This window comes from Nothobranchius furzeri, chromosome 4 (genome assembly GCF_043380555.1).
Source record: "Nothobranchius furzeri strain GRZ-AD chromosome 4, NfurGRZ-RIMD1, whole genome shotgun sequence".
NCBI lineage: Eukaryota > Metazoa > Chordata > Actinopteri > Cyprinodontiformes > Nothobranchiidae > Nothobranchius > Nothobranchius furzeri.
The window spans coordinates 85,481,441-85,496,377 of record NC_091744.1 but is presented as its reverse complement, the minus strand read 5'-3'; the positions used below and the strand labels follow the sequence as shown (position 1 = coordinate 85,496,377).

Sequence of the window (14,937 nt, the reverse complement as noted above, 5' to 3'; positions counted from 1 at the left end):
CTAGCTACAGCAGGCTGCTGCAGGGCTGTTGTAAATCCACTTTCAACCAGTAGGGCGGAGGAGCAGGAAACTACCGCGTTACATCAAAACACATTTTACCGTTTAGAGGTTTATTCAGGATTCTGTATCAGATAGTAATGGGTCCAGATTGTCCGACTGATCAGAACCAGCTCCCCACAAACCTTGAAAAGTTTAAATGGGTATAAAACTGATGAATGATCTGACAGAAGAGCTTTTTTAACGACTGTTGCACAAATTGTGCTTTAGGTCATCTCCTCTGATCTCTTCCTACTGAAGGGTAGAATCCCAGACGACTCGGGATCTGCTCACAAATAACAACAAATCTGAACCGAGACGTGACATCAAAAGAATGGAAACTCCCTCGTGGCGACTATTTTCTTATTTTACTGTCATAAATTTCAGCATTTCTTTGTAAAACGGGTTCTGAGTACTAGCTTTTGGGTTTGCTGTAAATGTGTATCAGAATGCTTGTAAAAAAAACTGGTTTCAGCCTGAGAGAAACATTTTTAACCCTGAAAACATCTATAGTTCGTGCACAAGTTTAAAAGACTGAAGTGGAACAAAAAGCTTTTTCTTTAAAGTTCGGAAGTTGTGTTCTTGAAACGGAGTTAAAACAACAGAATTTCTCTTTCTAATGAGAAATAAGTGCTTCATCTTTCACAGACAACACTGTAATATCACGTTTTGATGTTTTTACGAGGCTGACTTTAGCCGTTTATGGCCATGTGGAGGTCTGATTTGACTTCTTACAAGTACATAAAACTTATTATGAAAGGTGCTTTTTATTCTTAACGCAATACTACGTGCACACCAGGCACCTTGAGACCAGTGAACTCCCTTGATGGGTTTAATTTGAAGAGGACCAATCCATTTCATGTATAAACGGCATTGTTCATTACGATAAAAACCAGTTTCCAGTAAAAGGTTGGGACTGGCTCCCCTGAACTGCATTTCCAGTTCTGACATGTTGTAGAATGATTAATCCGAGTTTTCCTGCAGCTGGGTCAAACCTCTCATTTCAAATTTGGGACAAACTTGAGACTAAAAGCACAAATAAAATGACTTGTGTACTTTCCCGTTTTTGTTTGAAACTGCATCAAACTGAATTCGTATTACGAGTTTGCCGTTTTCTGCTCTGTTGTAATGCTACGCAAGACTTCAGTTTGGTCCTTTACAACAATGTCTCACCACACACCCATGTTCATTGTTAGAATTAAACTTCCTGATGAAAGCGTTCCGTAAACCCACAAACCCTTTTATGGAGACATTTACACAGACTTCACATCACGTTCAAGGAAAAGAGAAACAAGGTCAGCTGTTATCTCTCAGATATGTTGCTTTATTAGAAAGTCTATTCAAAATGTAAACATGCTGCAATACCTCAGCTGTAAGGTGTCGCGGAAAACCCCTAATTAGGTGGATTTAAGAGCAGGAAACAGAAAAACCCAGTTCAGGATTCTATATCACATCAGTTTTAAGAGTTACAGGTTTTTTTTTAATTCTCGTTTTTTAGGCAAGTTGATTTCTGAAGGAAACCAATTTAGATTTTAGACAGATTGTTCTTGTTTTATAGTTATAAAGCTCTGAAAAATGGAATTAGTTGCTCCAATTTTAGATTAAGTCAAGTTTTACAGTTGCAGGAAAACAAATAAACCTTGTGCTGGACTCTGATGTACAAAGTTCACCAACCTTGGCACAGCTGTTTTGACCTTTAACCTAAAATATGCAATTTACTTACAAGAATCATAACTTTTCACCTCTTAAGATCCATCTTAACCATCACAACTTCTAGGAACATGCACCATTGTACTTTTAATATGAGAACTCAGATCTTTAATATGGAAGCAGTTTAGTTAGATATCTTTCAAGCATCTTATTTCCACAGAAGCAGCAATGGAACTAATACTTTCCAAGTATTTCTTACTGTTTTAAACCAATCAAATCACAGAGATGTCTTTCACATTGCAGTTCTGCAGGAACAGATGGCAAAATAGCAAAAAAAAAAATTAAGAGGAAAGTTAGACTTGTGTAAAAAGTTGACAAATAAGTTTTCAAAAACAAAAACTAAGTTTGGTTCAGATTTTTACCAAGTTTGAACCTCTAAACCTTTGGGTTACTTCAAAGTCAACTCCAGTTAATTTCTCCATAGAGAAAAAGTGCAGTTAAAAGCATGACCTGGTTGTAACCCTTTAAGATTCGAGACTTGACAATTTCAAGAAACCATTCATAGCTTTTAATATAATTTTTATTTGAACAAATATTGAACTTTGAAAGATGTGAGCACCCAGAATCAATGTGTTGGACATGGAGAATAGTTTCATGGTTTCCTGCACCGTTGAGCCTGCGAGAAAGAAAGTTCAGATTGTTAGTGAAAAGTTTAAATTTGAGTTAAGAAAAACAAAAAATGCTCACCCGTTACCCTCTTCTGGTTTTACCGCTTCGCCTTCAAGCTAGCAAAAGCCGCTAGTATGCAGAAAAAAGAAAAAAAATCCAACATCTCCATCTCAAAAATGAACATCCTGGATCATAAAACTGCCTTGCACAAGGGTAGGCTCAACAATCCTTTAAGTTTCAAGACCATTCCTGAACAAAATGGTTGATAGGGCTGTTTAAACCCCAGCCAAACAAGACTGGGAAGTTTGAAATATGAAATTGTGAATTAGCCTTGCAGGAATCTGTTTAAGGGACTACGGCCACTGAATTAAGGGGTCCAACTGGAGAGCTGATCAGCTGACACTGAGCTGGTAGAAGGAAGCCACAGTTTAAAGAAATGCAAGCATTTTGGCTAAAAGTCTAAAAAGCAGCACGTTAGCCAGATCAAGTTTTCCAGGAAAGCAGTCGATGAGCTAAACCCAACCGTCATCTGAATGGGAATTACCATGAAGACCTCACAGGAACATGATTCTGGGGTTGGTTGTATTTTGCCGACTGTTGCCTTTGATCGTTATTGTGCTTGGTTTGAAAGAGACTCTGAATGGAATGGGGGACTGCGCCAGACAAAACATGCTGGAAAGCATTAGAGGGAAAGGAAACAGTCTTCTCTGAACTTGGATAATAGTTAACCTGAAAATTGTAGGACTGTTCTAACTTTTGAGGTTTCCTAGCAACATCAATCGTTTCGGACTGGGGTTTACTTTGGTAAGGTGGGTTCAGGTTGAATGAATCCTGTTCACTGTTGGAGGATGAAGAGGACGGCAAATTTAAGGCAGTTCCTGCTGCATCCCATTTGCTTGGGAATTCAAGATGAGAGGAATGAGATGGAAAAATAGTTTGCCCATCAACGGCATCAGCTGCGCCATCCGCGGTGATTGAGAGTTTGACAGATTTGCCACTTCCCTCCAGGTTGCGTTCCGTGTCCTGTCCAGGTGATTTAGTTGGACTTTGCGATGTTTCTTGACCACTGTTGTAAGGATAAAATTTTGGGAACAGAGGTTTCTGCCACTTGTGTGGTGGTTTTGCTTCATAAATGGCAGGGGAAGCATCCAGCTTTGAGAAGTCAACTGCAGTCTGCCAAGGTTCAATGGGTGTTTTAAACAGACCGTCATGTTCAATAGTAAATGTCAGACTACCTGAAGGTCTAATTTGACTTTGATTGTCATCACTACCAAGTTTGACCCAAGTGTTGTGATGTTGACTTTGAACCGCTTCAGGTTGCGACGGGTTAGGTTGGACAGTTGGGCCTTTGTGTGCGTGCTCTGGATCAATAAGTTCTTGGTATTTTGAGACCGGGAGGACTGGAGATTGAAGTTTGTTCATTTCAGATGTTTGAACCCCCCAACTCGGTCCTGAAGGGGTGTTATCTTGGTTAACCTGCTGGTACGAGTTCCAGGAAGGTTTGCCACTAGTAGGTGGTGTGCCAACAGGCTCAGGCTGCTTATTTTGTTGAAGAATGGTATCAAAATTTAAGTGAGGCCTTTTCTTTTCAGTTTGTTCATTTGGTTTTTGTTGCACTGCCTCAAAACTTAAAATGGGCCATTTTGATCCAGTCTGCAGGGACTTAGCAACTTCTGAAAAGGAACCAGTATTTTCAGGGTTGATGTTAAACACATATCCACCATTACTTTGAGTTATGTTTTGTAGTTTGCCCACAACTGGGAATGTAAAGCCCAGTTTAATAGTTGGACTGGAAAATTTTTGTTCTTGCTCTTGTTCCATTAACTCCTCTTTAACATCAGCACCAGAATTTCCAAAACCGCCTTGAATCTCAGCATTGCTTGGATTGGAACCAAACTGCATTGGGGATGAGAGCTTAAGTTTAGATAAGTCAGGTTTAATGACAAAATCTTTTTCTCCAAGACTTGTTTGAGGTCTATAAATGTCTGAATTCTTAAAATATTTTAGAATAGGCAGGGATGGTTTTCTAGTACTTTGCATCTGAAGTCCCCAAGGCTGTCTTGCAGGTTTTTCCAGATTACCATTCCCAGTGTTTTTATGCTCTTTAGTTTGCCAAGTACGTACAGGATTAGGACGTGATTGTTCCTGTGTTGTCTTACTGTAAGTGGACCATTGAGATCCAATCTGCGATGGTTGCCGTTTTTCCTGGTTGTAGGTGGGCCATTTGGATCTGGTCTGTGACGGGTGTTGTGTCACCACCCGATTGACAGAGGGCCATTCAGATCCGGTCTGAGATTGTTCCAGTGTTGCCCGATTGTAGGCAGGCCGTTGGGATCCGGTCTGCTTTGGCTCCTGTGTTGCCTGATTGACAGCAGGCCATTGGGATCCGGTCTGTACTGGCTCCTGTGTCGCCTTATTGTAGGTTGGCTTTTTGGATCCAGTCTGCATTGGCTCCTGTATTGCCTGATTGAAGGCAGGCCATTGGGATCCGGTCTGTACTGGCTCCTGTGTCGCCTTATTGTAGGTTAGCTTTTTGGATCCGATCTGTACTGGCTCCTGTGTTGCCTGATTGAAGGCAGGCCATTGGGATCCAGTCTGTACTGGCTCCTGTGTCGCCTGATTAAAGGCAGGCCATTGGGATCCGGTCTGTACTGGCTCCTGTGTCACCTTATTGTAGGTTGGCTTTTTGGATCCGGTCTGCATTGGCTCTTGTGTTGCCTGATTGAAGGCAGGCCATTGGGATCCGGTCTGTACTGGCTCCTGTGTCGCCTGATTGAAGGCAGGCCATTGGGATCCGGTCTGTACTGGCTCCTGTGTCGCCTGATTGAAGGCAGGCCATTGGGATCCGGTCTGTACTGGCTCCTGTGTCGCCTTATTGTAGGTTGGCTTTTTGGATCCGGTCTGCATTGGCTCTTGTGTTGCCTGATTGAAGGCAGGCCATTGGGATCCGGTCTGTACTGGCTCCTGTGTCGCCTGATTGAAGGCAGGCCATTGGGATCCGGTCTGTACTGGCTCCTGTGTCGCCTGATTGAAGGCAGGCCATTGGGATCCGGTCTGTACTGGCTCCTGTGTCGCCTTATTGTAGGTTGGCTTTTTGGATCCGGTCTGCATTGGCTCTTGTGTTGCCTGATTGAAGGCAGGCCATTGGGATCCGGTCTGTACTGGCTCCTGTGTCGCCTGATTGAAGGCAGGCCATTGGGATCCGGTCTGTACTGGCTCCTGTGGTGCCTGATTGAAGGCAGGCCATTGGGATCCGGTCTGTACTGGCTCCTGTGGTGCCTGATTGAAGGCAGGCCATTGGGATCCGGTCTGCATTGGCTCCTGTGGTGCCTGATTGAAGGCAGGCCATTGGGATCCGGTCTGCACTGGCTCCTGTGTTGCCTGATTGAAGGCAGGCCATTGGGATCCGGGCTGCACTGGCTCCTGTGTTGCCTGATTGAAGGCAGGCCATTGGGATCCGGTCTGTACTGGCTCCTGTGGTGCCTGATTGAAGGCAGGCCATTGGGATCCGGGCTGTACTGGCTCCTGTGGTGCCTGATTGTAGGCAGGCCATTGGGTTCCGGTCTGTACTGGCTCCTGTGGTGCCTGATTGTAGGCAGGCCATTGGGATCCGGTCTGTACTGGCTCCTGTGGTGCCTTATTGTAGGTTGGCTTTTTGGATCCGGTCTGCATTGGCTCCTGTGTTGCCTGATTGAAGGCAGGCCATTGGGATCCGGTCTGTACTGGCTCCTGTGTCGCCTTATTGTAGGTTAGCTTTTTGGATCCGATCTGTACTGGCTCCTGTGTTGCCTGATTGAAGGCAGGCCATTGGGATCCGGTCTGTACTGGCTCCTGTGTTGCCTGATTGAAGGCAGGCCATTGGGATCCGGGCTGTACTGGCTCCTGTGGTGCCTGATTGAAGGCAGGCCATTGGGATCCGGGCTGTACTGGCTCCTGTGTTGCCTGATTGAAGGCAGGCCATTGGGATCCGGTCTGTGATGGTTGCAGTGTCTCTAGATAGGCAATAGGCCTTTCAGACCCAGTCTGAAATTGTTCCTGTGTCACCTTATTGTAGGTTGGCCTTTTGGATCCGGTCTGCATTGGCTCCCGTGTTGCCTGATTGAAAGTGGACCATGTGGATCCAGTCTGTGTTGTACTGTGGTCTTGTTTTGCCGGCTCTGCATACTGGTTTGGTACATACATACTTAATAGAGTTTGAGATTTCTCAACAGGAATGTGGCTTTTCAGAGGCTTCAAAGATGTAGACAATGGAATAGATAAGTTGAACAGGATTGTTGATTTAGAGACTTCACTAGTCTTCTTTTGGTATGGGTCCTTCACATAAACAGTTTTTTCAGGGGCATATTTAGGAGTGCTGGAGCCACTTTGCATCTGATCAGTACTGTGTACGGGTTCTGTGTCAAAGCCAGGGATATAATCATTTTCATTTTGTTTACCGAGGTTGAGAAAAGGAATATCTACATTGATCTGAAGGCTTCTTGGCTGGGCCGAAGGATGGTTTCTCAGTGGTCCAGGTTGAAATGGGAACATTACCTTTGGTCCATGGGGCCTCTGGAACCGAGTTTTCATCAACGGAAGGCTTGGAGGGCTCAGATCCCTCAACAGATTTTTGGAGGGTTGCCTTGTTCTGACCAGACCATAAGAGTGCAGATTTACACTGGGCTGCCTCAGATGACGGATATAGTCTAGAGGGCGACGGTTCCCATAATTCAGTATTTGTTTCCTTCCTTTCTTGTGCCCACCTGTAGTAGTCACAAAATGACAAGTCAACATTCAGTAAAAATGTTTTAAATAGTTAATTTGACTTCAGATGAACATAGCTACAAACAAAGTATTTTAATTTGGCCAACATAGATGCAGATTTACAGGATATTTTAAAACCCAGCTGAAATTTGTTGACCCAGTCCAGGCATTAAAGTGGCAACTGACATCATCCGACAGTTTTTTTATTATTATTATTATTTTTTTAATTTATTAAAATCAGTCAGAGTGTATGAAAAGCTTACCCACAACACCTACAGCGAGAGATTTCTTAGCATTTGTAAGTCTATGACAGCTTTAAAGATTTTATTTGGTTTATTTCTTTGAATGGGATAGTGGATATTAATGAACAGACTTCATAAATACTATGGATTTATAGAGATGCCAATTTCAATCCTTAGTGCCACAACAATGATGTGGTGTATTTTGTTAATCCTGCTTAATCTGGTCAGAACATTTCTTTAAACTCGGGTCATTCTAAGAACCGTCTATCACTGCAGAATAAAGCTACAAAACATGTAGAAATTTACATTTTTATGCATACAGCGAGTCGCGTTGCCAATAGATGGTAAAATCCATTTGTTACAGTTCAACTTCATGAGATAATGCCAGCTGCTATGCTTTGCGTCTGTTAGACATCCCATAAACTTATGAAGTGATGAAAGGTAGATCTATAAATACATTTGGAACAAATTTAGTTCAGTTTGAGTCATCAAATAATTTCTTACAAACCTGCAGATGATTCAAGTTTCAGAAACCTTAAAGTTAAACATTTTTCCATAACAAGATGTCTCAAGACTCAATTGCCGAGCTTTATTTAGCCAACAAAATCAAGCAGAGTGGTTTTGAACTGTTTAGCATCTACCGGCAGATGGAGCTTAAACATGGCAACTTGTTAAAACAAGGTCAAAGTTCATCTCTACACCCAACATCTCAGGGATCAGGAATGTTAGTGTCGAGCAAGCATCATGACAACGTGTTCTGCGGTGCTCATGCAGACAGACTCAAGTAATAAAAACAAAACTGGGTCAAAATCTTACCTGTAAATAAGTTTATAAAATCAGAATGCTCAGGCTGAGCACATGTAAAAAAAAAAAAAAAAAAGTCCTGTTGCATTTAAAAATAATCAAAATTTTATAAGTCAAATGTGTACTCTGCTGTAACCTGCAGGGTTATTCTAGTAATTTAACAAATTAGATGTAAAATTTACAGCAGAGTCCAGGTTCAAACCGTAGAACACCTTTAAACCAACTGCTGAGACAGAAATGTACTTCAGAAAACTGCCCCTAAATCCCTAATCTAGAATATCTAGTTAGTTCTGATCTCAAATTATCTAAACAGAAGTTGTTCCAAAAAGAAAAATCTAAAAACGTTCATTTGTTCACACCTGGTTCAAACCCAGTTTCAAAAGTTAAGAACTATTTAAGTAAGTCTTAGTATTTATACTCCCAAACGATGCCATCTACAGCAGGTGAGAGTCCAATAAAATCAGGAGCACTTAAGAAAACATTAAACCTGTTTAAACGTTTTACTAAAATCAAGGCAGCAAACAGAACAGATTGTGATTTTTGATAATGAAAGCCGCAAAACAAAAAAGCAGGAAGGCACAGATTTAGGAAATCATTAAAAGCAGTTTTAAGAACTGCTCGAGGGAACCGATTCATGGGCCTAACTTTACATGAAGCATATCTTTGAGCTGCAACAGGGAAAACAGACTTATTCTGACTTTCAAAATAAAGTAGAAGCCAGTTTTAGTTATTTCTGTTACTGTATAGGTTGTATCAGCTAGCAAGACTAAGTCACACTTACCACTTGGGAAAGCAAAAGAGTGGTTCACATCACTTATTAGGCAAAGCAGCAATATTCTGCAAAATAATTAGAAACACAAAGTCAACTCTCAGGTGGAAGCAAATCGTTTTTGTGCCGTTTTCATTAAATATTGTGTAGCTGAAATCAGACGAACCTTGAAATGAGGACTCCAGCAGCCATGACTGTTGCAGCTGCATGCAGCAAACGTCCTCAGAAGACTCTAAGCTACAAGTGATGCTGCCCTGTCAGTTTTAGCTCCAAATGAACCGTGTTCCCTTCCAGCTCACCCACCGCCTAGAACAAGTGTGCAGCTGAGCCAGTCAAGACGTTGTGGATAAATAACAAATGAGTCCAAAAACCCAGAAAATTCTGCCTCACACAGGTGAGGCCATTTCATGTGATTACCCAATTAGCTCTACTCACAGCTGAACTTCCCCTTCTGGACAGGAGACAGGTGAGAAAAACACGTGACACACGATGGCCGCTTATTGTTCTGGTCTGCTGACTTTTCTCAGTTAAACGACAGAACAGCAGAGCTCATGCAGTTTGATTTGTTGTTAAAACGATCCCCAAATTTTTATCATTCTGTTATTTTTATAACTATTGTGATCAAACTAGAGTGAGAATAAAAACAACTTATCTTTCTTTATTTTTCCTCAGAAAACATCAGTCTTCTTTATGATAAATCACTTAATATAAAGAACCCTTTGGCAGCAGATTCCTGGTCAATATGAAGCATCCTAGATAGGACAAAAAACACAATAGTCTTTTGAATGAATTAAGGTTTATAAAGACAATTTAAAATACATTTTCTATTTGTTTTATTATCTTAACCCTCCCACTGTCTCAGGCCTAGTCCACACGTAGCCGGGGTTTTTTAAAAACGAATATCCGCCCCTCCAAAAACTTGCATCCACACCACCGTGTTTTAAAAACAAACTGTCCACACGTACCCGGATAAGTACGTTGTTAAGGACATGCCAGACCTGTAGGCGGCAGCACTTCCCCCGTTCTTAACCTCGTCCTTCGTCTGTGGTCTTCCTCAAGGAGCAGTAATTCCGCTTGCAAAAACAAACAAGCAGAAAGCGCTTGGACAATTGATGGATCGGGTAGTGACAGAGCGCAGCTCTGAGGGCATCCATGATGTCGGCTAGTGTAAACACAGGTCGCACACGTGATGTCAGCATTTTTTGTCGCGGAAAGTGACGTTGCGGACCTTAAAACTCCGGTTTTGTCTGTCCACACGCAGACACCCAAAACGGAGAAAACGCAGATCTTCACTTTGGCCGGAGTTTTTAAAAAGATCCGTTTTCGTGTGAAAAAACTCCGTTTTCGTGTGGATGACAGGCCAAAACGTAGGAAAATATCTACGTTTTGGCAGATCCCCGGCTACGTGTGGACAGGGCCCTTATGGGTGTGAGTGGTGCTCACTCCTCACCCTCACCCCTGCCACGTGGACCTCAAGGGATAAACCATCAATCCTGCTAAATGGTCAACTTTCCTCACGGGGTCACCCATGAAGACAGTGGGGGGGGTCAATGATCTCCTCCTTTGGGTTTGTGTTAGTGGTCGGTTTAGGCAAACTTTAGTCATAATCTATGTTCGCAGAAAATACGTCAGTATTGACCCACGTATTTGTATTCAGGGGTCACAGGGAGCTGCAGCAGTATGCAGGAATTTTCCGAGTTTTTATCAATTCTGCACTACTCTTTTGATAGTATTGTTTTAGCTGGTGATTTTAATTTACACATAGATGACCCTGCAGACCCTTTTATCACTGAATTTTTAAACATTTTGAGTTTTATGGATTTTACACAACATGTTGCACAGGCCACCCACGACTGAGGACACACCCTGGACTTGGTCATCACGTATGGTCTGTCCACCGGTGTGTCCTCTGTGGTGGATTTAGCGATCTCGGATCATTTCTGTGTGTTTTTTAACATCACCAGCATAATTCAGCAGGCGACCTCGGTGAGAACGGTAATGAAACGCCATCTAACCCCTGAAGTGGCTGCTAGTTTCCTGGAAACTTTTAAAAAGGTCCCTCCTGCTGCCCCCTGTGATTTTATCTTCAATGATTTTAACGGTAGACTTAAATCTACTCTGGATCTGCTCGCTCCACCTAAAATTAAAACGCTACAGCCAAAACCGGCCTCCCCTTGCAGCAATGAAAACTTAAAAATGTTGAAAAGATCTTGCAGGGCGGCAGAGAGAAAATGGAGGAAATATAAGAACACAATTAATGAACAAAAATACACTGAATTATTAAAATCATACAACAAAGCAGTTAGAAATTCCAGAAATGAGAAATGAGAGACAAATTTGTCAGAGTTAAGCCTTATGCATGCTTCTCCGTCTCCTGGAATTCCCGGCAGGACAGCAGAGGGCGTAGCGCTGTTCTGTGGTATCGTGTCATGTATCGGTCCAAGATAGTGTGTTTATATTGTGTTTTTTGTATATAAGAGACTATTTAACACGGACACATTCATCTATCATCCTCCTCCACCTCTTCATGCGCTCGCCACCTCTAAACCCACGTTTCCTGTCATTTCCGTCCACAAATAAAACGCTTGCTGCGTATCTTTTCACTCCTCCAGTCACGGGGGAATTAAACGTTCATGTTTTTAGAGTTTTTTTGCGAGGTATTCTTCAAGCTGCTCCATGTCTGCCGCTTGAAATCCTCGGCTCTCTTTATGTTTTTGAGGGCGCAATGGCGGCGCTGTACACAACAGCGGCGCCCTGACCAATCATAAGCTTGCGTTGTCCGTCTCGACGGACGGATGTTTAGAAAAGAGAGCTCGACTCCGTCCGTCCTTGCGGAGCTCTCCAGCAGGCCCGCAAGGACGTTGCGTGTCTCCGCACTGACCCATCAGATGGGTTTGAGAGCTGGTGGAGTACTCGGTTAGAACTCCGTAGGAACTACGTTGAGGACTAACTTAAAATGGCGTTGTTCTGTTTTATTAAACTTAGTTGTTTTTGATTCTTAGCCAATCGGAGTGGACAGATTAACTAAACACCACAGGGCTCTGCCACGCATCAGAAAGGAAGTTCTGATTGGATGAGTGAACAACGTGTCATGTGTTTGTCTTATGTGGATCAGGATGTCTAGCTCAGTTAGTCCAAAGATTTGTTATTCATTAAACACATACATCATAACATTGCGATTTCACAGATCAGTCACCTGATTATTATTGACCAACATTTGTTTTGATTAGCTTTATTAGAAATAAAGTTCTTTGATTAACTAATGAAAAGCGTTCTTCGTCCTTCTTCTGTCTTCTTTGCTGGAATGTAAACACCAGAGCAAGGGCACGACCTTGGCATTCATGCACACTGTCACTGTGTCAAAGGGCAGCTGTTAAGGCAGAAATGGCATATTCATAACACTACAAAGTTCTAAAAGTTAGATTTTTAATTATATGGAACTTTTACAAAAACTGTTCCATTAGCTTCTCAACTCCGTCCTCAATCTTGCATTTTTTAGCTACAACACCCTCTTTGGTTCCAGAATGCTATCAAGTCTGACAACTGGAAGGAATTGGACTGACTCTGATGGAATGGGCGGGGCTGACTCTGGAATGGGCGGGGCTGACTCTGGTGCAGCTCCGCCTTTGTGGTTCTGCAGCGAGCACCACTTGGTATTATTTAATATTTTTTCATATTCACATACATAGTATTTAGAGTCCCACACAACTCCAGCTGGTGGCAGTAATGCAACAAGAAGTGACTTGCTAACCACCACAAGAATAGAAGATGAAGAGGAAAAAAAAATGGTGATTGTGCAATGTGAAACTCAAAAGTTCACTAGAAAGTAAATAAATAAATACATAAATAAACGATTTGTGTAAATAAATAAATAAATAAGCATAACCATTGGTGCCACCCATGAATAAACAAGTGCCCAACATGGGCCACCTCATTTTAAAAGTCCTGGACACGGCTCTGGACCAGACATCTCAGACATCTGGCACATTTGCATGAATCAGCACAGAAGGCCTCGTATCCTTCATATCAGGTGGTGAAAAGTATATTTTCTCAGTGAGGTGATCAAACACACCAAGATGAGCAAACAAAGCTGTGTTTCAGTACCAGAACTTCAGGGTAGATTTTAATGGTAAATGGCCTGTATTTGATATAGGGCCTTTTAATCTTGGAACCCCCCAAGGTGCTTTACAACACAGTCATTCACCCATTCACACCCTGGCGGTGATGAGCTACATTGTTAGCCTGGCCTTCCAGACTCGTCCTCTGTTTAATTCTACACAGATAACTAGTCTGGTTACTCACAGGCAGAGAGGCTCATGAGGGGCGGGACTAGCCAGCTCAAAAATAACCAATCAGAAAAAAGGGCGAAATCCTGACTGTACCGCGAGACGCTGCAGTCAAAAATGGCGACGGCGTAAACATCTGTTTTTAGAAGAAAGGCTTTTAGCGCTGCTTCTTGTTTTAAAGACGTGTCCAAGTCATTTAGAAGAGAGGAAAGAGCCGCCGCGAACTCCGCTTCAGACACCGTCTTCGTTGTTTATGAGAAACCGAGCGTGGCGGTGTGTGACGTAAGCTGCTCGGCGCTGATTGGCTCAGCTAAAAAATCTCGTGGGTGGGGTTATTTGAATAGAAGAGGTCCCAGGTGGGGCTGGCTGGCCAGGCTACTACGGTGTAACCACAGCGGCCCTGGGGCACGCTGACGCCACCGGTCTCTCCCTTCACCACCAGCAGGAACCTCCTGACATGTGGGTGTCTCCACTGGACCAGGCTGGCTGAACGGCCATTTCCAGGAACCTTCTGAGTACCTGCTCAGGGACAGGTACTCCAAACGATCCGGTGGAGTAGCTGAGCAGAAGCTTTGGTTAACTCACGCTGATTGGTCAGTAGCCAGTAGGAAGGACGTCAGAGGTTGTCCAAAACAACCGGCATTAGTAAGATTAGAAGAGTTGTTGGTGAAGCAGCAGAATGGAAGCAAAAGTAAGCATCTCACCCAAAACACAGGTGGAACGTCCAGAAAGGGTCATATTTCATCTACATGTTGACCGACATCATCTGCATGTATAAGCCCACCAACTGGGTGGATTTTCTCTCCTGTCTCCTAAAGTCCAGACCTCCACAGTGCTCGGCACACAAGATAACACACCGTCAACAAACTGTTCTTTCCAAGGCCTCGGCTTTCCCCCTTATCGCTTCTACAGGAGTCCACACTCTTCACATAAAAACTACTTCAAATTTAAATAATCGTATGGTTGAATGAACCAGATGTTATATGTTTGAATAATCTGTGCCTAATTCAGTGAAGATTAAATGAATATTGTTCTGACAATGATTACGTATTTTGATCAGTGCTGTTTGATTTAACAAGTTAATCACCCACACATACGGTAAATGGTCTGTATTTCATACAGCGCCTTCTAGAGTCCTGGAACCCCCCAAGGCGCTTTACAACACAGTCAGTTATTCACCCATTCACACACACATTCACACACTGGTGGGGATGAGCTACGATGTAGCCACAGCTGCCCTGGGGCGCGCTGACAGAGGCGAGGCTGCCGAGCACTGGCGCCACCGGTCCCTCCGACCACCACCAGCAGGCAAGGAGGAGGGTTAAGTCTTGCCCAAGGACACAACGACAGCGACAGACTGAGCGGGGCTCGAACCTGCAACCTTCCGATTACGGGGCGAGTGCTTAACTCCTGTGCCACCGTCGCCCAGGACACAAGGTTAAAGCACATAAAGATCCTTTATCCACAGAACGAGAACATTCTTGTGTGTGATGAAGGCGTGGTTTCTGAGGGATGTTGGTAGGAGACTACAACACGTCAAATTCTGACTCGCAAGAATGATAAACTCTAGATTAATAAAACTAGGAGGACTTCCCGAGTTATTCAGTTTCTAGCTGACACCTCCATTCGGCCAAAGGAGAGAAGCCTTTTTGAAACAACATCTCTTAGACCTTCAGTCAAAACCTTGCCACAAAGCTGCAAGTGATTACACACAACAGCTGTTTTCAGAGCCACAGCA

General features: G+C 43.2%; 1 protein-coding gene and 1 long non-coding RNA gene across 2 annotated transcripts; both read right to left on the bottom strand.

Annotated features, from left to right (window-relative positions):
- Positions 1–2,248: 2,248 nt before the first annotated feature.
- LOC107389242 (uncharacterized) lies at positions 2,249–3,058 on the bottom strand. Its single transcript, XR_001573411.3, has 2 exons — positions 2,434–3,058; positions 2,249–2,362 (listed from the first exon to the last, which is right to left on the bottom strand). It is a non-coding gene; the product is annotated as an uncharacterized lncRNA (long non-coding RNA).
- Positions 3,059–6,104: 3,046 nt separating this feature from the next.
- On the bottom strand, positions 6,105–9,249 carry LOC139069796 (uncharacterized). The gene is made up of 4 exons (XM_070550757.1): positions 9,080–9,249; positions 8,926–8,981; positions 6,400–7,097; positions 6,105–6,347 (listed from the first exon to the last, which is right to left on the bottom strand). Exons 1-4 carry the CDS (start codon positions 9,103–9,105, stop codon positions 6,105–6,107), a joined length of 1,023 nt encoding a protein of 340 aa, XP_070406858.1. The 5' UTR covers positions 9,106–9,249.
- Positions 9,250–14,937: the final 5,688 nt, after the last annotated feature.

Coding starts and splice junctions, on each gene's coding strand:
- LOC139069796 (XM_070550757.1), bottom strand. CDS start 9,105: ATGGCTGCTGGAGTCCTCATTTCAAG. Junction 7,098..8,925: donor CTCTTTTGCTTTCCCAAGTG/GTAAGTGTGACT, acceptor TGACTACTACAG/GTGGGCACAAGAAAGGAAGG. Junction 6,348..6,399: donor AAAGGCCAACCTACAATAAG/GTGACACAGGAA, acceptor TTGCCTATCTAG/AGACACTGCAACCATCACAG.